The sequence below is a fragment of the Sclerotinia sclerotiorum genome, genomic scaffold (assembly GCF_000146945.2).
Source record: "Sclerotinia sclerotiorum 1980 UF-70 scaffold_5 genomic scaffold, whole genome shotgun sequence".
NCBI classification, from domain to species: domain Eukaryota; kingdom Fungi; phylum Ascomycota; class Leotiomycetes; order Helotiales; family Sclerotiniaceae; genus Sclerotinia; species Sclerotinia sclerotiorum.
Window position 1 is genome coordinate 1,479,743 of NW_001820831.1, and position 21,850 is coordinate 1,501,592.

The 21,850-nt window shown below is 42.4% G+C and overlaps 8 protein-coding genes across 8 annotated transcripts; 5 read left to right on the forward strand and 3 right to left on the reverse strand.

Moving 5' to 3' along the window:
• Positions 1-386: 386 nt before the first annotated feature.
• SS1G_04540 (hypothetical protein) lies at positions 387-1,910 on the forward strand (the record flags this gene model as incomplete). Its single annotated transcript, XM_001594682.1, has 4 exons — positions 387-471; positions 522-1,453; positions 1,502-1,825; positions 1,893-1,910. The coding sequence occupies 4 exons, from the start codon at positions 387-389 to the stop codon at positions 1,908-1,910; spliced, it is 1,359 nt and encodes a 452-aa protein (XP_001594732.1).
• Positions 1,911-3,842: 1,932 nt separating this feature from the next.
• On the reverse strand, positions 3,843-6,210 carry SS1G_04541 (hypothetical protein; the record flags this gene model as incomplete). The annotated part of the gene is made up of 3 exons (XM_001594683.1): positions 3,843-5,028; positions 5,080-5,573; positions 5,749-6,210. The coding sequence occupies 3 exons, from the start codon at positions 6,208-6,210 to the stop codon at positions 3,843-3,845; spliced, it is 2,142 nt and encodes a 713-aa protein (XP_001594733.1).
• A 1,412-nt stretch (positions 6,211-7,622) lies between these two features.
• SS1G_04542 (predicted protein) lies at positions 7,623-8,053 on the reverse strand (the record flags this gene model as incomplete). The annotated part of the gene is made up of 2 exons (XM_001594684.1): positions 7,623-7,770; positions 7,965-8,053. The coding sequence occupies 2 exons, from the start codon at positions 8,051-8,053 to the stop codon at positions 7,623-7,625; spliced, it is 237 nt and encodes a 78-aa protein (XP_001594734.1).
• Positions 8,054-8,901: 848 nt separating this feature from the next.
• On the forward strand, positions 8,902-9,033 carry SS1G_04543 (predicted protein; the record flags this gene model as incomplete). Its single annotated transcript, XM_001594685.1, has 1 exon — positions 8,902-9,033. One exon carries the CDS (start codon positions 8,902-8,904, stop codon positions 9,031-9,033), a length of 132 nt encoding a protein of 43 aa, XP_001594735.1.
• Positions 9,034-10,456: 1,423 nt separating this feature from the next.
• SS1G_04544 (predicted protein) lies at positions 10,457-11,716 on the forward strand (the record flags this gene model as incomplete). Its single annotated transcript, XM_001594686.1, has 2 exons — positions 10,457-11,030; positions 11,154-11,716. The coding sequence occupies 2 exons, from the start codon at positions 10,457-10,459 to the stop codon at positions 11,714-11,716; spliced, it is 1,137 nt and encodes a 378-aa protein (XP_001594736.1).
• Positions 11,717-14,623: 2,907 nt separating this feature from the next.
• SS1G_04545 (predicted protein) lies at positions 14,624-14,737 on the forward strand (the record flags this gene model as incomplete). The annotated part of the gene is made up of 1 exon (XM_001594687.1): positions 14,624-14,737. The coding sequence occupies one exon, from the start codon at positions 14,624-14,626 to the stop codon at positions 14,735-14,737; it is 114 nt and encodes a 37-aa protein (XP_001594737.1).
• Positions 14,738-15,917: 1,180 nt separating this feature from the next.
• SS1G_04546 (predicted protein) lies at positions 15,918-19,276 on the reverse strand (the record flags this gene model as incomplete). The annotated part of the gene is made up of 4 exons (XM_001594688.1): positions 15,918-17,018; positions 17,190-17,225; positions 17,304-18,974; positions 19,151-19,276. The coding sequence occupies 4 exons, from the start codon at positions 19,274-19,276 to the stop codon at positions 15,918-15,920; spliced, it is 2,934 nt and encodes a 977-aa protein (XP_001594738.1).
• Positions 19,277-19,578: 302 nt separating this feature from the next.
• Positions 19,579-21,777, forward strand: SS1G_04547 (predicted protein; the record flags this gene model as incomplete). The annotated part of the gene is made up of 6 exons (XM_001594689.1): positions 19,579-19,614; positions 20,100-20,128; positions 20,369-20,486; positions 21,027-21,053; positions 21,430-21,501; positions 21,772-21,777. 6 exons carry the CDS (start codon positions 19,579-19,581, stop codon positions 21,775-21,777), a joined length of 288 nt encoding a protein of 95 aa, XP_001594739.1.
• Between the last annotated feature and the right edge of the window lie 73 nt (positions 21,778-21,850).

Sequence of the window (21,850 nt, forward strand, 5' to 3'; positions counted from 1 at the left end):
GTCGGTAATGACTTTTTGACTTTTGAAACTTCTCGGTAATTGACATGGGAGTCTTTTTCTTGGCTAAGAAAAATATGATTAGACCTCGGATTGCTGGCAGCGTTCGTTGGACGGTGTAAATTTATTTTTGAGGTCATCTCCACATATAATGACGTGTATGTATGTGTTAGCTCTAAGTGACCTCGGAATTGGTCTCAATAAGTACCTAGGTAATCAATGGCATCAAGGGAGCTAAGCCGAAACTGCTTCTTCAGCCTCCAAAAGCTTGGCGATTCCTTTCTCTTCGCCATTCAAAGTCATTCATTATCACTGTTGGGAGAAGATTCTCCGTTGCACCTCCATCAACCGTACTCAAACTCTTCCACATTACCAAAATTTATATCATCATGAGCGGAATCAAGCAAATTTCTCTCGCTGAAGTCCAGAAACACAACAAAAAAGATGATCTGTGGCTAATAATTCATCACAATGGTGCGTATTTGCCTCTACATATTCTCGACCATGTATTAATAGTTTCACAGTTTACGATGTAACCAACTATCTTGAGGATCATCCTGGTGGAGCAGATTCCTTACTTGAAGTCGGAGGACAGAATTCGACGGTTGCTTTTGAAGATGTTGGGCACTCAGCTGATGCGCGGGAAACGATGGAATCATTTCTGATAGGCAGGTTAGAAGGTGCACCTGATGAGGCAGATGAGGATAGAGGACTACCAATGCCTAAACCAGATTTGAAAGCAAAATCCAAAGATCAAGACTTTAACAGTGAAGCTCCACTCATAACTGTAGGTAGGGCTGGACTGAAGGTTTTCTCGCTTGGATCGGCGCTTTTCTTGGGCTTCGAAGTTTATTCCAAAACGCCAAAAATTGGATGGCTTCCTGCGCAGCATGGAGGATTTTGGAAAGGAGTGCTTGTCTCGAGTATTGCTACATTATCTGTTGCGGCAGGAGTAGGTCTTTACCTTGAGAAGGCACTATCAAGACCTGAAAAAAATCCCTATTCATACCCATCGCATTTCAAACCATCTGTTTTCATTGCTAAACCGATTACGAAAGTCAAAGGATATCTACAGCCTGAAAACTACCAGAAGTTACCGTTGGTTAAAAAAGAGAAGATATCTTCGAATACGTATCACTTAGTATTTAAACTTCCAGGAGATGATACGATACTCGGTCTTCCAATTGGACAACATATTAGCATTCGAGCGGAGATTGACGGGAAGCTTGTTAGTAGATCATATACACCCGTTTCTAATAACTCTGATCCCGGGGAACTTCGATTGGTTATCAAGATGTATCCAGACGGGCTTCTCACAGGGAAATATCTTCAGCATCTTAAAGTTGGCGAGGAGATTGAGGTACGTGGACCAAAGGGTGCCATGAGATATCGAAAGGGGATGGTAAAGGAGATAGGAATGATCGCGGGTGGAACAGGAATCACACCGATGTATCAGGTAATTATATCTACTCTGCCCTACAGGATTGGAGCTGACATGAACAAGTTAATTCGAGCAATATGTGAAGATCCAACGGATAGGACATGCGTTACTCTTCTCTATGGTAACAATAGTGAAGAGGATATTCTTCTCCGGGAAAAATTAGACGATTTCGCAGAGAAATACCCCGAGAACTTCAGAGTCCATTACGTACTATCCAATCCATCCAAAGATTGGCAACGAGCTCAAGGATACGTAACCAAGGAGATGGTCGAAGAAGAATTCCCAAAGCCAAGTGACGATAGCAAGGTGTTACTTTGTGGACCTCCTGGTTTGATTGAATCTATGAAAACTAGCTTGGTAGAGTTGGGCTGGCAGAAACCAAGAGCAGTCAGTAAACTGCCAGATCCGGTTTTTTGTTTCTAGTTGCATATCGATCATCTGATTGTTTGGATAGAGCTCTGGGTACTATTGAAGGATGAGAAAGGTGAAAGATAGGGGAAGCAAAAAAATTCTCATTATATAATACCATATAGACTTATAGTTATTTTCGTAATTACCTTCAAGACTCACTATGCCTCTTAAAATTCATCACATTTATTCGCATATGTCGTATATTGTCAGGTATTTTTTTTTTTTTTCAGAATTTGTAATCATCTGTTCTATTAATTTTACGCCTCCTTTCTTTCAATCCTCTGAAGCCAGTAACGCGTATATCCGCTCTCCTCCGCTGCATATGCGAACTTCCAACCCGTCCAACCTTTGAAGTCAAATCTGGAGAATTCCAAGATGTTAGGTTCCAAAGCCACAAAAAATTCCTTATTAAATTATCCTCTATACATAAAAACACCGCATAAATCCAACACCCAAATTCTCAAATCCTCACACCATCAATCCGGTATCCCATTATAAGTCTTACAATACCCACATCCACCACATATAAAGCTGACTAAAACAAACTTCTAATATAACCTTAACAATCTCGCATAGCCAGATCCGAAGCTAGGCTAGATACTCACCCCTATCAATATTATCATCCACACTAGCACAATAACACATTAGCTGCAGATATATAGCTTACCCACCCGCAGACCGAAACCTCGGTACCGGCACGTAGGTAGGGGTGGAATTTTAATTTGTTTATTAATTAGTTGATGTTATCTAAGATTCAGAATCTAAGATCTTACATGGTAAGTAAGGAAGATTACGGAATCAACGCTATTCTTGTACGGGTGGATTTTTGCTAATAGTGGTATTATATGTGCCGAGGCTGGGTTGGGTATTTTCTGGGTGGGGGTTTCGGATGGCGGAACTGTGTATTGAAAATTATACTGTATTACCTATCTAAAGTTCTATTCATAGGTAATAAAGAGAGCTTATGTAGGGTAATTCTAGTATACGGGATCCCGCGTAAATGGCTTTAAGGCATCCTGCAGCACGATAAGTTGAAAGCACAATTCCCGTGAAGGGATTTACGATCCCGACAACTTGGCACACGGTTAAGATTATATCATCCACTCGATCAAACCATTCCACTAGCTAGATATAACCCCGTCATATCAGAAAACCATCTCATAATCCAAACCGAGCATCAGAAAACCCCAGAAGATAATCTTACAAAATCCCAATTTGGACAATATATAAAAAATCTAAAAATTTATATAAATAATCACAAGAAAAATCATACTCGATTACTTAAAAGGAACTTCCTTTCAGAGGAGGAGGAAACTATCAAACTTTCTACTGTTATATCGAGAAATCTTATTTAGAGATAGGAATAGAATAATGAGAAAAAAAAAATACAGCTTTCATGATCTTAGATTTTAGATTTTAGCAGAAAGTCATTTTAGTATGCTAATAATGAAAAGGATTAGATTAGACTGTACTCTAGTAATAGCGATTAATAAAACAAACGTGGATTGGGGGATTTAGAAGAAATTTGTTCGATATAAGTAGCTTACTCCGGATAAATTCCTCTAAACAGTAGTAAACTCATGATTTTCTCAGAAGGATTTATACTCCGTATTATAGGTTGATATCCAAGTACATGTTCTCCTAACCACCACCTGGATAGCAAGATAGCAAGAAAATGCTCGAGGTCCCTTCCTGGATCCGTCAACATAGTGTGTACATTTAGACATAAGCAGATGATATGGAAGAGCGGATTTGAATCATCATGCTAGCATTTAAAATAACTTCATTGGATGATAAACCTAATAACCGTATCCACCAGATAATTTACACATCAAACCGTCGATGCAAGTTCTGATAATTAACCCCCTTCCCGCCAATAAGCTGTCTAGCGGTCCCAAATCACAATAACCCCGCGATGAGAATAATTACAAAGAAAAAGAAAGGAAGAAGTCCAAGTCCTCCTAACCAAACCAAACCAAACCAAGTCAAACCACTAAACCTTAACCGTAATAGTATGAGTAGTACCCCCCTGCAAAACCAAACTAACATACCCATCACTAGCATCCAAAACCGCATCAAAAGCCACGGGACCATCATCCCACGCCATTTCCCCATCTACCGAAATCTCCAGCACAGAATCGGCTTTCGCAGAAGCGCCAAACTGAACAGGTAAACTAACCGTTCCAGTTGTATCGACGGGAGCATCCACACTCAACACAAACCAACCACTAGAATTAATACTCCAATCCACTATGATAGGACCATGAGGAGTAGGAACCTGACCCTTAGCCCAAGAGAGATCACCAGGATAGGGTTTCACGCTCCAGGTGGAAAATCCAGGTCCGGTAGGTATAACGCCTAAAACATAATTACTCATTTCGGGTACGATACCGGTACTCCATCCATGAGCCATACTTGTAAAACCTCCTTGGTATGCGCTTCCATTTGCTCCGATACCTTCCCACATGGTGATTTTCGGATCATTGTTTGCCATCCAGCCGTACAATCTTCTGATTTCGTCGAAAGCGCTGGATACGAGGTTTGTCTTGAATCGAGCGGATATTTCGAAGAAGGAAATAAATGCGTAGACACGCTGAGAGAAACCATCGGACAAAACATCATTGTCGTAAAATGAGTTACCGTAGAAGCGACGATTGGCGCTATTGAGGTAGTTGAGAATCGAGGTGGAGCGGGATGTATTCGTAACTCCTGCGAGGATAGATATAGAGTTTCCATCTTGGGAATGGGTATTGCATAATCCATTTCCGCAGCCTCCATCGAAAAATGCACCTACTGAGTTATCGAAATTGTGTGAATTCAGTGCATCGGATACAACTTTAGCGCGAGCGAGCCAGCGAGAAGCATCGGCGGATTGTCCTTGAGATTTAGCGATGGCAGCGGCGTTCTCAAGGGCAAGGACATAGAGAGCACTGTAATACGTGACTGGACCTATACGAGGAAGAAATGCATAGTCACCATAATCTCCAGAGACACCGACTCCTTTCCAGATGAGAGTGGTGCCGGCATCTGTGACTGATGGGTAGAATACGTCTAGGCATTTAACGAGATTGGGGTAGTATTTTCGAATGTAATCGTTGTCGCCAGTATACATCAATAGGTCGTAACTAGAAACAATCCACCATAATGGATAGTCGAGAAGATGAAGCTCATAGCCGGCACTATTTGATTGTTAGATAAAGATTATGAACAGAGGTTGAACGGAAATTTACATAGATGCGGGAGGAATCCATCCATCGGCACGTTGATGATCTGCCAAGTCAGCAAGAACATTACGAGAAGCTTCTGGTTTATTATGTGACAAGAATAATGTCTTTCCTGCAACTGCAATATCACCAACATATGGATCTCTATCTCGTTTTGCGCCATCCATTAGAACTAATTTACCATCGAGCGTCAGGCTAAATGCATTTCGAGGCTCGGTGGAATTGAGAGTGAAAATGTCGGTTGCTATGTCATTGGTGTATACACCATCATACCACCATTGATTGAGATCCTCATCGGAACTTTCAAACCAACCCGTGAAGGTGTCTGGTGTACCGCGGACACCTGAAAACTTCAAGCTCAAGTAATCGATAGCTACCGTTCCATATGGTACAGTATATGGGGCATCTTCAGGCAATGCGTCGAGAAAGATTCTGATATATCGGAAACCGTGAATGCCATCTGCACATACTTTAGTACCATATTGACATCCATGTTCATCCTTCCAAGTGTAACTCTGATTAGCGACCGAGATCTAAATCATTCCCAATCAGAAAAGACTCATCAGAATCGGAAGAACATGGACCACCATACCTGATCAGATCCAGGGGTGATTGAATCGCCCTAGATTGTATTTAATATAAGCTACCCTTTCAAATATCTGAGAATGTACTTACGTGGTTGGACCTTGAAAAGTCACTGACGTCAGATATGTATTCCAATCTCTCGGAAAAGGCTAGCCGGATGCCAGGAGGAGTTTTGGAAGCACCGGCAAAGTTAATGCTCAAGTATCCTGCCATGTTTTGTCCAAAGTCAACGGTGATCGAAGGGATATTAGCTGATCCGTTAGCTCTAGTCAAAGTCGTAACTTGGCCACCTCTTTGAAGGAGAGCATCGGGATTAGTGACTTCTCCCGACATGTTGGCAATGCCTTGAGGTGCGATTACACTAGAAGAAGGAGCTCTGACATATTTGTGCCAGTTTGGAATAGCACTAGCGTATTTCTTTGAGGGATGTTGGTTTTGATTTTGGTATGTAGAAGATCGTGGCAAAGAGTTCACTAAATTTGTAAAGATGAAGATACGGAGAAACAAAGGAATTAAATGCAACTCCCTAAAAAGAGAAGAAGGGGAGAACATTGTGCAAGTAAAACGAGTAGATTTAGAATTGCAGTGTTCAATTGAAAATTTCTGCGGGATGATCTAACTGCACTTTTTAGCTTCCAAGCTCATACCTTTATATGGGGAACAGGACTTCCTTGTAGACCTAGTCATGTCCCTTGCTTGAAATCGTCCATAACACTCAATGACCCGAGATGCCGAACCCTTAAATGTTTAAGATTATTCTTGGCTTGTAGGTTTCTCCGCAATATGGCGTCTGGGGTAAGTGGCTTGATGGAGTGAATAAGGGGCACCGACTTGGACCTCTGTAGATATTTTGGCGACAAAATCCCATGATCAGCGACCACAAACTTGAGCATCACGGAGATTAATGCCAAAGTTAAGATCAACGTCAAATATATCAGAAGAAATGATCATTGTGAAATAGGCCACCGGATCGGATCATTTTTGAGACAAAATTATGTCCGAAAGACGGCGCTTAAGTCTTTTCACGTAATTTCATGGTGAAATGTGTGTGAGATACCTCGCGTACCTGATTGCTTCGCCAAGGTCCGAAACCAGCTGCCACCAATGCCTGTTCCTCAAATACATCACATAGAGCAGGAAAATTGTAAAAACTTTTCCCAACTGTTGCCTCTTTAAATGCAATCGAATTGGAGATGAGTATGATGCGGAGCTTCGGGTTATGCTCTCGCGAGTGTATTGAATCTTCTTTTTGAGTCAGTATCTGCAATGTAACACAAGGATAAGTGCCGGCTAAAGAACTGGGACGGGTACGTACCGAGGTCAGCCGCTAAACACGCAAATATATGCAGCTTCATAGTCACGCTAACTAAATTTCCATCCTAGTAATTTATTATGTGTGAGTGATGATCGGGGTGATTAAATCATATGAGATGATATGCCGCATTTGAGCTACTTTTGAGATATATTGGTTTGGAGTAACCACCCCTTAATCTTTGCCACTAGAATTTGTAGTTATTGTTGGTTCTTGGATGGAAAATTTAAGATTGATTAAATGTCGTGCCTTGGATGTGGATTCCGCCCGGGAAGCGACCCAAGTATAAGATAGCAAATGGGAAGTATCTTGTATGGAGCCAGAATGGGATTATCATACAATTCATTGCGCGACTATCGAGACCTACGTCCGTTATTTCATTCTGTATCCCATCTGAAGAAGAAATTGAGCAAGAGCTTTAGCGCCCAGGTCTTTAGTCTTGTGCCTGCTCGCGGCGATTCGTCAAGGCGGTACCGGTAATGTCTTGGAAGTGAAGAAGCTGGGCAAAGGAATAAGGGTGAGTGTTCTTCTTTACTTGTGTTCGGAAATGTGCAATGAGAACACCTAGACTTGATAATGGAATTATCATGTGGATTTCACGTGCTGTGTGTCTGGAATTACACTTTTAGCATTGAACCGAAATATTCCTGCATCACCTCACACTCCAAGACCAACTTGGGCAATTACTGCTTGTCTCGGTAAATTCCATATCATTGAGTAGATTCATGAATCCGCCGCATGGTGCCACATAAATGCAGTCCCTATCATTGTCCCTTCTCCTGAAAGCTAAAGCAGTTGGGCTACTGTCTCTTTCTGGTTTAGTCAGCCCAGAATTCTGATTCTTTCTCTTTCTGCGGCTCAATCCCTATCCGGACAAACTTCAAGACTTTATATGCCAAGTTGCGGAAGAGCATAAACCTTCCCTCTGCAATCAAATATCACATCGTCGCAATCAAGTGATTGACTACAATCTCCAGACTGCCCCTTTTTGCACCCGCCATTGAAATCTGATTGCATACTCAAAACTGTTCCACGATCTGAAATTGTCCCAAGGAGACCTGCCTCTGGAAGTATGAAGGCCATTTAGTGCAGTCATGATGACCAGTTGTGCTTTGCCCAGTTTAATCCTGGAAGCCGGTTTGGGAAATTTTCTGTCTGCACATCGAATGCAAAGATTCTGCCTTATAGGGACTTATGCATTGTAACAGCTGCAAGTTTGAGGATCACCCTAGCACAATTTAGACATCCCGCTTCTGGGTAATTTTCCACCAACATCGTTCCCGCTTCACGAACGAGACATAACCACGCAAGTCCAGGAGAATTGGCACCCGAAGCTCCGACTTTCCCGTGCTAACCAGAGGACTCATAGAAATATAAGCGATAACGGGCCAATTATTATATTCGAGAAGAAGCGCGCCATCTGATCGCATAGCAATGTCCTCAAGAGAAAACCAATGAGAATCTATTTATGCCTATGTAGATGAAGTAGAACAAGTTAAATTGGAAATATTTGAATAATGGATGAGATTTGCAGGATAAAGGATAGGAATAGGGCTCGGGGTTCGTAACCTGATGGTAAGATCTGAGAAATCTCTGCCAAGATGCTGCTGCTTCCTAATGTACGGAATATGTACTCTTTTACTACTGTACGACCGTACATAATTAATAGCATTTAACCCACTTAGAACCAAACATATACGAAGATCAATACTAACTAAAAAACGTCCTTAAAATATGGAAGATGAAGGGGTAACGACCGCGGTCGCCAAATAGCTTAGGCATCTCAGCCCTATAATTTCGGAATGAGTCTTTGAAGGCTCGAAAACATGTTGGCGGAGTCGCAGATTACAAATGAGAGTATGTGAAAAATAATTGGCACAGGTTAGTGAGTTCTTAATCGTCCTTCACGACCATAGCAATCATTTTCCCTCATGACAATAACTAGAGCTCGCAGGAAACATGACCCAAGAAATGGCCAAGACTGGGAGCTGAAAGAGCCCGCATTCGATGCTCACATAATTATGAAACCCGACTTTGTCTCCTTCAGCCTTGTCGGTGGGTGATGGAAAATAATCTCTTTCTTACTAGTGGTATAAAAGTCTTGCTCATGCGACAATACTCGGAAGGTCAATATAGAAAGATTTGGAAGACAGGAATAGAGATCACCGTGTTGCGATTTGCGAATAATGACGGTTCTTGCCCTCTTCTTCGACTACTCGAGCATTATCGATAAATGTGTGTTTGACATAGGTTCCATAAAGTCTCGAGGGCGTCAATAATAAAAAAACAGCAGGATGCAAACCTTTCTTAATCTTACCTTCCATCTAACTTGGCCTTTTCCTTTAATGTTGTACTCAGCGAATGGCTATTAGATTACTTGATACTCGGCATCGAGCAGTTTGTGGTGGCTTTGGAAGTTTGTGAATGAGTTTACTCTTTTCGTCCCATCAATCCTCGATCCATCTTTTGTGTTAGCAGATAGCTTACTCCAACGCCCATTGCTGAAAGTAGATGCCATAAGCAAAGTTCTTTGAAACTGGAGAATATTCATCGTGATTGGGAGTGTTGCAGTTTTCCTGATGTAGAAATCTGAATCATCCACGCGCTCGTGTCGTGTCGGATTCAAGGCGGGAAGTCATCGATGGTAATCTTGACTTGAATCTTGCTAAAGAGGAAGAATTTTGATTTCAGTATATCATAAGAAGTTAATAATGCAGAATAACTTCTATATTCATTGTCGTTTGGGGATATGGTGAGGATAATCATCGGTAATTGAGCGTTCAAGTCGTGTCACGTTTGATAAGGTTAAGGTTACTAAGTTTGATAAGAGATGCATATCCCCGGCCGCCGTCTTTCACCATTTCCCAGCCTCAAATATACTTGAACTGTCCTCCTTTCTTCATCGAAAAGCCATATCAATGAATTCTACCGGAAGAGTGAACCTGTGCCGCCTATCATGCAAAAGACACGCCCGACGAACTTGCACGCGATTCATGAGGATGTTTGACCCGTAAGCATACACAATCGGTGAACAAGCAGACCACAAAAAAGATCATCATCAGCCACTAAATGCAATCAAATAATATCGTGGCAGCCAAGTTGATGATGTGGCAAATCACATACAGTTCTAAGAAGTCTAAAACTTCTTCTTGCAAGTAGGTTTATGGGAATGCTGCTGTAATGAAAAAGCACAACGTCTACGAATCCCCAGGTTCTCCGATGAAATGGTTGCGCCATAGCCAGCCTTTTCAATTTTCATTACAGTCTCACACTATCAGATCGAAGGTGATATCATCTAAAGGTATATCCTGTCGATCTCGTCCCCAACTCTAAGGTCAGAAAACAACAATTAACACATTAATTATCGATTCAAAGTCTCCACTCTGGAAGAAAGGGCTGTGTTGAGATTTGCTCTTGCTTCAAAAATCTACGCTCTGGTGGTTGTGCGAATGAGAAGCGAGAAAGACCAACGACCCCTTCATTATGATGTCGTTTATTCGATGCTTTTTTGGCCTCAATAATACCTCAAAGGTTTCGAGGCCAAGAGAATTCAAAAAATCGAATCGCCCTCAAAAACAAGCTCAATTCAATGATCTACTCAAGGATCAACTTCTCTTTTATCCTATACACGGCGAAGTTCCAACAGACTTCAGAGTACAATCCTGTTTGTCTTTGGTGCAAGAGGAAAATGAAGCAATGGATGATGGTAACAATGACGTAGCGAATGCTTGTGTGGGTCGAGACTTGGATCTGAAAGAGAGGGAACACAAACAAGACTCTTCACCAACGCAATCACGAACAATTGTACAACCTCGACAATATCCTCATCGATTTCCAAATAATATCAACGTTAATAATAATCGAATTCATCGAATACCATCAAATTATTCAATTAGTATCTATTCCTCAGACGAAATCTATCCCACCGAGAATATGGAGAGCTTACCAAGGAGAGCTAAAACCCCTGTTTTCTTCATTGGCCAATTAGAAAGAAAAGCTATGGAACACGACCCTTCGGAACGTCTTGCCAGCGAATATCAGACAGTATTACCGCAACGACGTATATCTTCTTATTTAGATCTCCACTTACCTCTCAACCCGGCCAAAAGAACTCTAAGGAAAATCAAATCTCAAGAGAGTCTTCGGGACCTTTGCAAAAGCTACGCTAAATCACCATCTATAGCCTCGGATTCCGAAACTCTTGTCGGATCTGATAGAGGAAGTTCACCACGCGGCTCGATATATAAAGAGGACGAAAAGGATGATACTTTTCGATTCAAGGATGTGTCATCTCCAGCATACGAACCGTCAGAAAAGACCTCACAATTGGATCAAGTGGATCAAGACATTAGTCTCCAGATTTGCTCTGATCTTCTGACAAGCAAATTGACAACCGCACTTCACCAAAATCATGCGGTAGGACAAGAAAATAAAGTCTCAAGCTTAGAGATCTTACTTATGATCGAGGCGTACGAATCGATCAGGAAAGAGTTACTATCAGATCCGCGTGATTTGCACGTGACATATGCTGCTGAAACAGCACTTGATCAATGGATACAGGCTTTGTATACCATATATGAGGACTGCCATGGAATCAATTATAGAAGACCGATCTCGAGCCAGCCAAGATGGAATTCACGAAGATCACCAAAGCCTGTCTCGGCTTTTACTGAACATCAAAATAAGCATGCAAGTCTGAAAGGATTTGGCCACTCGAATCCCTGGCCCATTGAAATTCGAACTTGATAAAGTAACTCGCTTACATTATGCCTTCAGTACTGGATGCAAGTGCAATTTGGATGAGACTCTATGAAAGAATGACCACGACACTCATTTCGAACGATGAATAATCGAGAGATAATCAATCGAGCCACGATGACTTGTAAAAAATATGGAAGTAACGGGAACTACGATCTTGATCATGCTTCTGATACAAGAATTCTCATGGGGAAAACTTCTGTCTGTAACAGAGCTTCGGAGAAGGAAATCGGGACACGCTCGCTAAAATGGGTGTGGATAGCCATTTTTATGTGATATTATGAGGAAAAGAGCCCGCCCGGGATGTTGGATTAAAAAGAGAGAGCAACGGAACCTGAAGAGAGTATTGATTATTGGGAGGAAATTGGCATGAAGTAGGGGCTGTAACAGATATATGATGATGAGGAGAGATCGAGAGGACAAATCCCGTTGCCTTCCTATGCACTTTTTACGCAAGGAAGATGTGAATGGGTTGAATGAAACAGTTTAATGGTTAATGGTTAATGGTTAATGGTTAATGGGTAACGGTAATGCTTTAATGAATAATGAAATACTTATTTCTGCCACTTTTCATGCATTTTATTTAAATTCAGACTCTTCGCTGCCTCATCCACTCGGGACAACTTTGCAGCGAGCAGATATTGATAAGCAATGAGAAGACTAGGCATATTTTAATTCACCTTCTCAAATCAGGTCATGGGGTAGGTACGTTGAGAATTTCATAAGCTACCTCATGTCTCAGTCCTCAGATACCTCGGCTTTTATGTGACTTTTTATTATTTATATACATGTATATATATACAGCATCACAATCACATATCTATGCTTATTCACCCAAAAATTCACACACAAATTCACATTGAAATCAAGACGCAATTATTTTTCAAAATCTTCAATTCTAATAAATATGTCCGGAAAACCCATCAGACTAATGGCGTATGTGTCATACTGTACCTCTCATACCTAAACCCCCAAACCCTAAAATAAAAAGACTTCCTTCCCATTAGAGTTGATTCCACCTTAGGTTGGCGAATCCTAGGGTTTCCTGAGTCTCTATGGGTTTGGAATGTCTATCTTGCATTCTGTGCTCTAGAACCTCTCGACTAACTCTCTTGTTTTCATTGGCAACAGGCTGCTTTTTGAATACTATTTATCCATCACTAGAATCCTCCACCATCAGAATACACCACCCCTTACATCTAATCCTCTTCCTCCACCCCAGAAATTAACTCTTCGCGCCATTGAAGATTCTCCTTCCATCATATCCTATTCATTGATCAAATCCACCATGAATACCTCCATCCCCATCCGCTGATCTCAATAGCTTGAACAAGGGAGACAAAACACAATGCAAAACTTCAACGCATCCGAACAAAGGAAACAAAATCAGACGCATCTTGGGGGACGTCCCTAAAATGGAATTAGTAATGGTACTTGGCTGTACCGCTGTGTATCATTTCACTCCCCTATTTCCTTTTCCTTTTTCCTGCTTTCCTAGCCCAATTATTTTCTCTTCCGGTGGCGCTTGGTATATTGCGCTTATCTTGAACATTCGATTCCACAAAAAGACAAGAGAAACCCCCAGAAGACCCTATACCGTATTTCTACTCCACCATCCATCCATTCATTCCAGCACCCCATCCATTCCAACATTCCACCTCTCTAAAATCCTCCTTGATAACTATCAACAACCACAATTTCATTCTCCTGTCGTGCTCATGTCCCCGTGCTTGTATTTATTTCTAGACCTGCTCCTGCATAGAACCTTGCAGATATGAGTAGGTGGGGTCGAAATAATGCTATGAGGTAGTTCGGAAGAATGAAATCTGGGTGTGGTTGTTGATGGAGATGTGGGAGGAAATGTCGAGAGAGGAATATTGATGAATGAAGATGGGAAATGGGAAATCGATAGCGAGAATCTGTCCGTTGCAGTCGTCACTACTTGTCAGTGTGGACAGGAGTCGTTGGGAATTGATTAGATGGAATAGATGAAGGAGGTCTGTGGGTGATGGGAGGAGGTGGTACAGAGTCAGGTGATTTCAGAGACCTATGTTGGAAGTTAGAATGGAGAAGGTTCTGATACTAGGGGAAAGGTCTTACCACTTTGTTTTGGAGGGGTTTCTCTTTTTGAATGTTTTTGAATTATTTTTCTATAGTCTGTGGAAGTTATTATCGACATCAGGGATTTGATCATGGCGTTAACGTTTTTTTGTGAAAGCCGCCGAGACCGAATAGCAATCCTTTCTAGGACGAAGCCGAATGGGTGTGGGGGTACTTTACTAGATCGCCGCCGCAAATCGAATAAGCAAGAACGAGCTTTTTTCGGAGATATTTTCTTTTTCTTTTTGGCAATGTTTTTTTGGTTTTGCGATATCAGTGGGTGGTGATTCTTACGCCGATGCCAGCACTGGCGGTAAGACTTTTGGGGTTGAAATCGTTGAGGGCGAATGTCAAGAACGATTAGATACTGAGAGGCAGTCCAGATAGACATCGATGGCGAGGCGAAGCTATAGAGAAAGTCCCGGTATTGAGAATTTGAGAGTGGTGTTAATATGCCCGAGGACATCGCTGGCGAGACGATGTCCGTGGGAATTGGTGTTAATGGATGGCGGTAATGGCCATCATAGACATAGCTGATAAGTAATGCGAATTTCGAAAGTAATCCGCTAACAAGGAATATCTAAAGGATTTGATGTCCAGACGGAACTGGGATAGGTGGTAGTAACCGTGTTGGAAATCGCTGGCGACGAAAATCCAATTGGCTCCACAGAGAGTGAGAGTTAGATGTAAGTAAGGGTGTTAGTTAATAATCGGCATAGGCGTCGCTGGCAAACGAGCCTGTATGCTGAAAACATCGTGATGTGAAGATGGAGTTAGATGTGTAAAAAGTTCCCGATGGGTGTCGCTAGTAGCGAATTTCGAGGTGTCTTGATAGCGAGAAGTGGTAATGGTCCAACAAATATCCCTGGCGATGGATTTCCGAAGGATTGTGACAAGAAGATAAGTTAGACGGTTAGAGGTGAGGGTTTGATATTCTCCACAGACACCGCTAGCAAACGAGTGTCCATGTCGAAGATTTAGATATCGGAGAAACTCTCTGCTTAACATGAAGAGACTGTGAGTTTGAAGTAGAGAAGGACATCTTGTGGAAGTGTTCGTATGTCCTTTTATTGAGAAGATGACCAAATTTCCCAGAAGTGCGGAACTGAGTGACCGATAACCAAAAAGACGGACGGTCAGGAGTGAAGAATGAAAAGGAAGGAGCTTTTTCGTTTTTTTGTGATGGTTTTCTCTTTTCAACTGTTTTTCCTATTTTTGATATTCTCGCACCAATTCGTGGTGGCAAAACACACAGCAGTCGCCGCTGCTCATGGTAAAAAACCAAAAGTCGATCCTTTTCAGGACGAACGAGGTAAAACCGAGTGCAGCTGAAATCGAGGTGAAAATCGAAAAAGAGAATCTTTTTTTTTGTTTTGGTGTTTTTGTCTTTCCATTGTTTTTTGAGGTTGGCGTTTAGAAGTAGTGGAGTTTTTGTGTGACAGAAATATACTCACAGTAGGCGCCACTATTGGGTAGTATTGTTAAGACTCCGGACCGGTGAACATTTTCAGGTTAGAAACTGCGTGAATCTTCGCCGCTGAAATATGGAATTGGAATAAAGTGAGCCGGGGAGACAATCCTTTTCGGGATGAAGACACCGGGGAGCGATAGTAGTCGGAAAAGAGGTGTGCCAAAGTAAGTAAGATTCGGTGCGGAACCAAACCAGTACCAACTAGAGAGTTAGTGGCATCCAATGGTACAAGATCCAAGACAGACATTTCTTGCATAGGATCCTTTAGAGCTGAATCCACCTTGAGCGTCCCAATACTTAAGGCTTCCTGGCTCTCTCAGGTGCAAGAAATGAATTCTTCTCGGATCATTGTTTTGATGTCGATCGAAATTAAGAGTGAAGATTTCAGGCTGAGATTGGTTGGGCGATAGAGTTCCGCAGGCTAAGATTTCGACTCGCTTCTCCAGAATTTGGTTGCAGTACGCTGGTATTTAGTAATTCGACAGAATGCTCTTCTCCTAGCATTTTATGAAGTGAGAAACCCTGACAAGACACTTACAGGGAGCTTTTCCTAAGCCGCGGTCTTTTCCTTAGTAAAACCCTCCACATTAGCGACGCTACTTGGCACCACCCTCAGTTTCATTTTTTTGGTGGAGCCAAAAAAGGGGGACCGTAGTTTGGCTGTATAAAGCTAAAAGGGGTAGCAGCAGCAGAAAGTAGCTCTTTGGCTGTAGGCGCAGCTGGTATCGGAGAAACCGGACTTGAAAGAACGGCCGGGGTCTTCCAGCCGGGATGAGCAGCCTTAAAGAAGGAAGCTGCTGAAGATTTGGAGCTGGAGGAGGATAAAGAGGCAGCAAATGTCAAGAAAGGATTAGCTTTGGCTGGGTGCGAAGCTGGTAATGTCGGAAACATGCTGTCAAGAGAATTCTTGATCATGGTCTTGACCTTTTTGGTAGGTCTAGACCCAGCTTTTGAATCAGACTTTGACTCAGAATCCACCTCAGGGCGATTTCTTCTCTGTCTAGAAGGTGGGGGAGAAGGAGAAGAATCTGGAGATGCTGCAACGCCAGGAGCAGCAACTGGAGGATTAATGTTTTTCCAACAGAATTTACAATTTCCGTTATCGTCGTTCACCTCAAGATGCTGGCATTTTAAACAACCTTCGCACACACCATATATGTCCAGACGTAAATGCTGGCAGGTGGATTTCTTGGTTAGAGATTGTTTTCTCCGAGTCGAAGTGCCAACGACCTTGTTATTAGCGATCGGAGCAGCTTGACGAGACACCTTGCTGGCATCTTTAATTGCCTCACCGCAGACGCCGCATGCACCAGCAAACCTGATGAGATGCGAACATTCTTCTTCTGATGATGGATTCGTGTCGTCCTCAACGAGAGAACCGGGAATAGCTGCATAAGGTTGAACCCCAACCTCAGTGTAGCTACGGGCGCCTCTGTTTGGCTGCTCCGGTGGAGGAGATAGAGGCTCATCTGACGCATAGTCTGGGAGATCGTCGAAACTATCTTCTTTCTGTGGAGTGATAGAAGCCTGTTTAGAAGCAAATTCCTTATCGCCTTCAAAAAATATCTGCTCGCCACAGTGGTCACAATTGTTACCACGGCTCCCACGATTATGTGGGCACTTGAGTATGTTTCTGGAATCTCCGGGAGTCTTAATGGAAGAAAAAACGCGATGAATGCCTTGAGAGGAGTTGATATTTACTGGCTGGTATTCCCGCAGCTGACCTCTGGATTGTCAAGTCTGTAATTTCGCACTAGCCAAGCCAGCTGCTGGGACCGCAGGTGGGAATGATCCACCATCGTTGTCAGAGTCATCGTCTATGTGACTACTGAAATGCTATGATAAACGCCAGTCCCGCGAATAGCTACTAGATACCGAAGGAAAATTTACATTGTTGGCATCATCATTTTGATACCACTTTTGGTCCTGTTGTTAGACATCAGCCGAATTGTCCATTAACATGTTATCATTGTAAAATGAGAAGGGCTATGTATATATGCTTACCGGACTCTGCGCTCTGGCTGTCTGTCTCCGATGGGGGGGTGTTGCACTGTACATGCCATCATGACGGGCCTTCTCGGCAGATTCCGACTTGATGTAAGGCACGCTATTATCCTCAGAGCCAGCTGCTAGTGCTCTCCCCCGAAGATACTCGTTGTGTTCTTCAACGATCCTAGCTTTTTCTTGCTCTATTCCCTGTAATTTGCCCAAACTTGATCGCACTGCCTCATTTCGAGCTTGCACCAGCTCTTCACTCTTTGCGAATGCGCGGTCACGAGCATTTCCAGCTTCAATAGCTCGGCCGACAGGGTATGGGCAGCTTTTGACGATACTGTTGGCCCATTGCCTTCCTTGAGCAAGTTCAGACTTCAGATGCTGGTGCTCAACTCGGTAGTATCCAATCTCAGATTTCAAATGCTGGTTTTCGAGTTGATAATTCCTAAGCTCAGTTCGCAGATGCTGGTTTTCTTGTAGGTAGTGATTCTCCATGATGTTGCGGCCTCTTTGAAATTCGCTTTCTATTTTCTGCTTCCTACTATGGATTTCCTTCTTAAGTTCCTCGGATTTGTCATTGTGCGCCTGGCACTTCTGGTCATACTTGCTCCCCAAGCCTTCGTACGCTTTAACATTATTCTTGTAAATTTCTTCAAGTTCGTTCAATTGGCGTTGTAGGTGACTTATCTTTCTATTGTCCGCAGGGTCTCCACGAAGGACCTTTTCCTCCGCAATGGCAGCTCTCTTTTGAGAAGCGTTGAACTTCTCTAGCAGCTCTTTGTATGCGACACTATTGGTGACGTCGATTCTTGACTGCTCAACCTCCTTTTTAGCCGTAGAGGCTCCCTTCAAAGCATCCTCATGGACAGTAATAGAGCGCTTGTAATACACGGCCAACTCATCGAACTTGACCTTCCGTTCATTAGTGACCTCATGGCTTTCTTCCAACTTATTCTGAAGCTCTGCCTTCACATGACTGGTATCGTCCTTAGCATTTTCGAGAAAGTCAGACTTGGAGTCTTCGGCTACTGACAGATTTGCCTCTGCATCTTTTTCCAACTTGGCTAATCTTTTACTCATCACTGCAAAGTTGTAGTCCTTGATCTTCATGATCTCCACTATATCTTTGCATAGGACAAGCGAGTTAGTATCATCTGACTTGGCATTGTAAATTTTGCGCATGGTCTCGTTGAGAGATGTTAAACGAGCTGGAGAAATTAAAGGTGGAGATTGGATTTCTTCTTCATCGTCTTCTTCAGCATCAAGGATTGAAGCAGAAGAAGTACTGGATGAAGCTTTAGCTTCGGATGACAACTTGGCAGTCTTATTTTCGAAAACTTGAGCAGGAATCTTGACGTGGGTCAGCTTTTTGGAGGGTGTGACGGCAGATGAAAATCCCTCAACGTCCTTTTTATTGGTAGTCTTGCCGAACATGATGGCGCCTCCTGGGATATCAAACACATGTTCTTCAGGCCTAGTCAATCCTCGAGAACTGGCTGATTGGCGATGGTAAGGTGGTCTACGGGAAGGTAGGGTCCTCTTCTCGCCCTCAACTTTAGTACGCTTAATAAGATTCAACGACTCGTTGCCTGTTCCCTCACCATCATTGTTGGCAGTTGAACTTCTCTTCTTATTGAACGAGGAAAGAGGTTTTGCCATTGGTGCCATTGTACTAGCAATCTGCAAATTCTTAACGTCAGCAATATCCTACCCGGGATAGTTTGCAGAGTACAAATTAGTGTATCAAGCTACAATAAGCGAGGAAAGCCAGAATGAGAAGCTTAAGTAGGGATTTGAAATAGGGGAACATATCCGCGTGTCATTGGATGTAAAATCAGTAAAGAGATTAAACTCACAGATTTGGTATTGACGGAATTGGAGGTTTGCTTATTGTTGACTGGAGACTTCTCTGTGGAAACGTACTTCTTGTTAACAGATGCGCCCTTGGCGGATGGGGTTTGGATATTCTGAACGGAAGTCATCGCGGGTAAAGTAATAATTGATAGATGAGAAAACTCGAAAATCAATTGTGATAAGAGGAATTTTCGATACTACAATTGTAGTGTAAATTAATAAAATATTTTTTTCTGAAACACGAAGAAGTTTCGATTAGTACTTGATATAATTATGTTGTTCAGTCAGCTGTTTGTGTAGGATATTAACAAAGTTTCGTGGAAAGGTTGTATGTAAGATGGATTTCTCAGAGAGAGAGCGCACTTTTATGGATGAAGAAGTGCTCGATAAAGATTTGAAAATTCTTAGTATGTGTAAGCTGTTGTACTAGATGTTCTGGCTGTATGGTTTTATGGTTGTAGTAGCCGTACGACTGTTGAGAGGGTATCTTGGTGCGAAGTGATTTTGGAAATTTTCGTTTCAAGATTTCCGGGGAGCAAGAGGGTGCCTTTGTGCACAAAATAGCTCCGGCTTATCAGAATTGGAAGCTCTTATTTCCTTAGCGCGGGCTGTATTGAATATTTTGAGGCTATTGATGCCGCATATTCAATACAAGAATTATCTCGCTTGGCGTTTTGCGACTTCTATCCAACCAAAAATTCAGAATTATCTTGCGCAAACGGCTTCCGTACTATTCTGATAGTTTTTGGCACTGTACTAGGATTGTACAGGGTAATTTTGAAACTGAGGGGAAGTTGTGAGTTGTTGCAGGAGGCTGGTAGAAGGGGAAAGAAGGAAATGCCGCCAAGGCCTTTTTCTTAGGTAGACAGTTGACGATTCAAACACTTCAAACACCATATTCACTTTTGCATATTCACTTCTTTGACTCGACCGCTATTTTTCACAAGATAGGGAAAGCCAACAAAGAAGAGACGAGTGGGGTAAGTTTGCAGCATGCTCCATGTGCATAATCTGGAATAAATCGATAATGTATTGCACTCTCAGGGATGTGACTAAGAATCTACGGAACTTGTTGTGAAATAGAGAAGGATGGTATGAAAGTAGCGAAAGCAATAGGAGAAGTCGCTATGAGGGTATCTCATTGGAGGACCTGGTTATGCCACGGGCCAAGTAGAAAAATGTATATGATCCTGGGAAGTTGACCGGAATAAAGTTGATAGAGTAGTATTTGAGAATTCTTGGGGTGCAATGGGGAGTTTCTATAGGAATGAATCGGAGTATGAATTCCGCAGTAGTGTGTGGAAGCGCTTGATGAGTCGACCGCTCAAAGTCAAAGAAGTAGTTGCATAAGTGTGTTATGATAAAGAATAGCCTATTGATCACTAGAATACCTTGGAGATTGTGTCGCGAAGTTTGCCTTTAAAGTATAAGACCAAAAAGACTCTATTTGAGGCTTGTATAGTTGAGTGTATGTGTAGCTACTTTTTATTGTTGCGGAAAGGTGGTAAGCTAGGGCTACGATAAAGAGGTTCTTGGTATGGTTCGTTAATAGAGCTTCTATTGAGACCGAGAATGGAAATTTGAGATTGTATTGCTGTACATCAAAGATGAATCTACTGCAACCTGGCTAGGACTAGGGCTTGCTGGCTCTCGCCATGCAGCAGTAAAGTTCTTTGTTATTGACTGTCTTGTTGAGTTGATTTGCTAGATTTGCTACACAGTCGCAGGTCACTACCATCAGTAGCTGTTTTTGATACAAGAGATTGACCAAGATGGAAAACTCACTATTTTCCGCTAATACATTAAACAGATACCCATGCCAGTCCAGGAAATAATGGCATACTACATCTTCCGCATATCTCAAAATTAATTTTACAGGTGTTTCGAGGATCGGGTGTCTTCGGTGTAAGATATAGTGTGACAAATCGAGTGGGAACAGAGGAACCAGTTCTCTATGCGAGCCAAACAGTCAGCATCTTACCAATGTAGTTACAGCCTTTGGGAGATCACTGATGTGAAGGATTGAGGTACGACATATTGTTGGACTTGATGATCTAGCTATTGCACATGCAAGAGGCTGTGCATTGGTGTTTCAAGTATCCTCATATCCCCTGAGACGGACCCATTGCACTCCTTGACAACTCCATTCATGAAGTCATTGAACTCTTCTTACAAATTGGCAGTTTCCTTCTCTTCACGCACACTTGAATTGCTACGATATCTTCGGCGGAAAAGGGAAATGGGAGTCCTAAAATTATCGCAGACTACTAACACGACATAGATGAGAGTAGGGAAAGATTTTAAAGTTGAGATTGAATCCCTAAAGTGGAAACAGACGGAAAATCAGATGGCAGTATGAAGGGTGTAGGAGATGCATTCAATGTATGGAAGAGCGAATGCGTCTCAGGAAACTCTTTTCTAGGCCAAAAGGGTGACCTTGTTCTGCACATCCAAAATTTCAGAAAACACGATGGACAATATGATCGAAACTATATACAAGACCTAGCAGTTTTGAGGTAATAATTCCTTGAGAAACACGCACTCTACCCAAGAAGACATACATCGGTGAAACAGCTCATAGGAAGTTAAAGATGTTCATCAAGCACCACTTACTGACCACTAGCGTTGAAACCGGCGAAAGGAGAATAAGCATTTATTCCTCAGTCTTAGGCAATACTCCTTGCACGATATGAGTGCGAAAC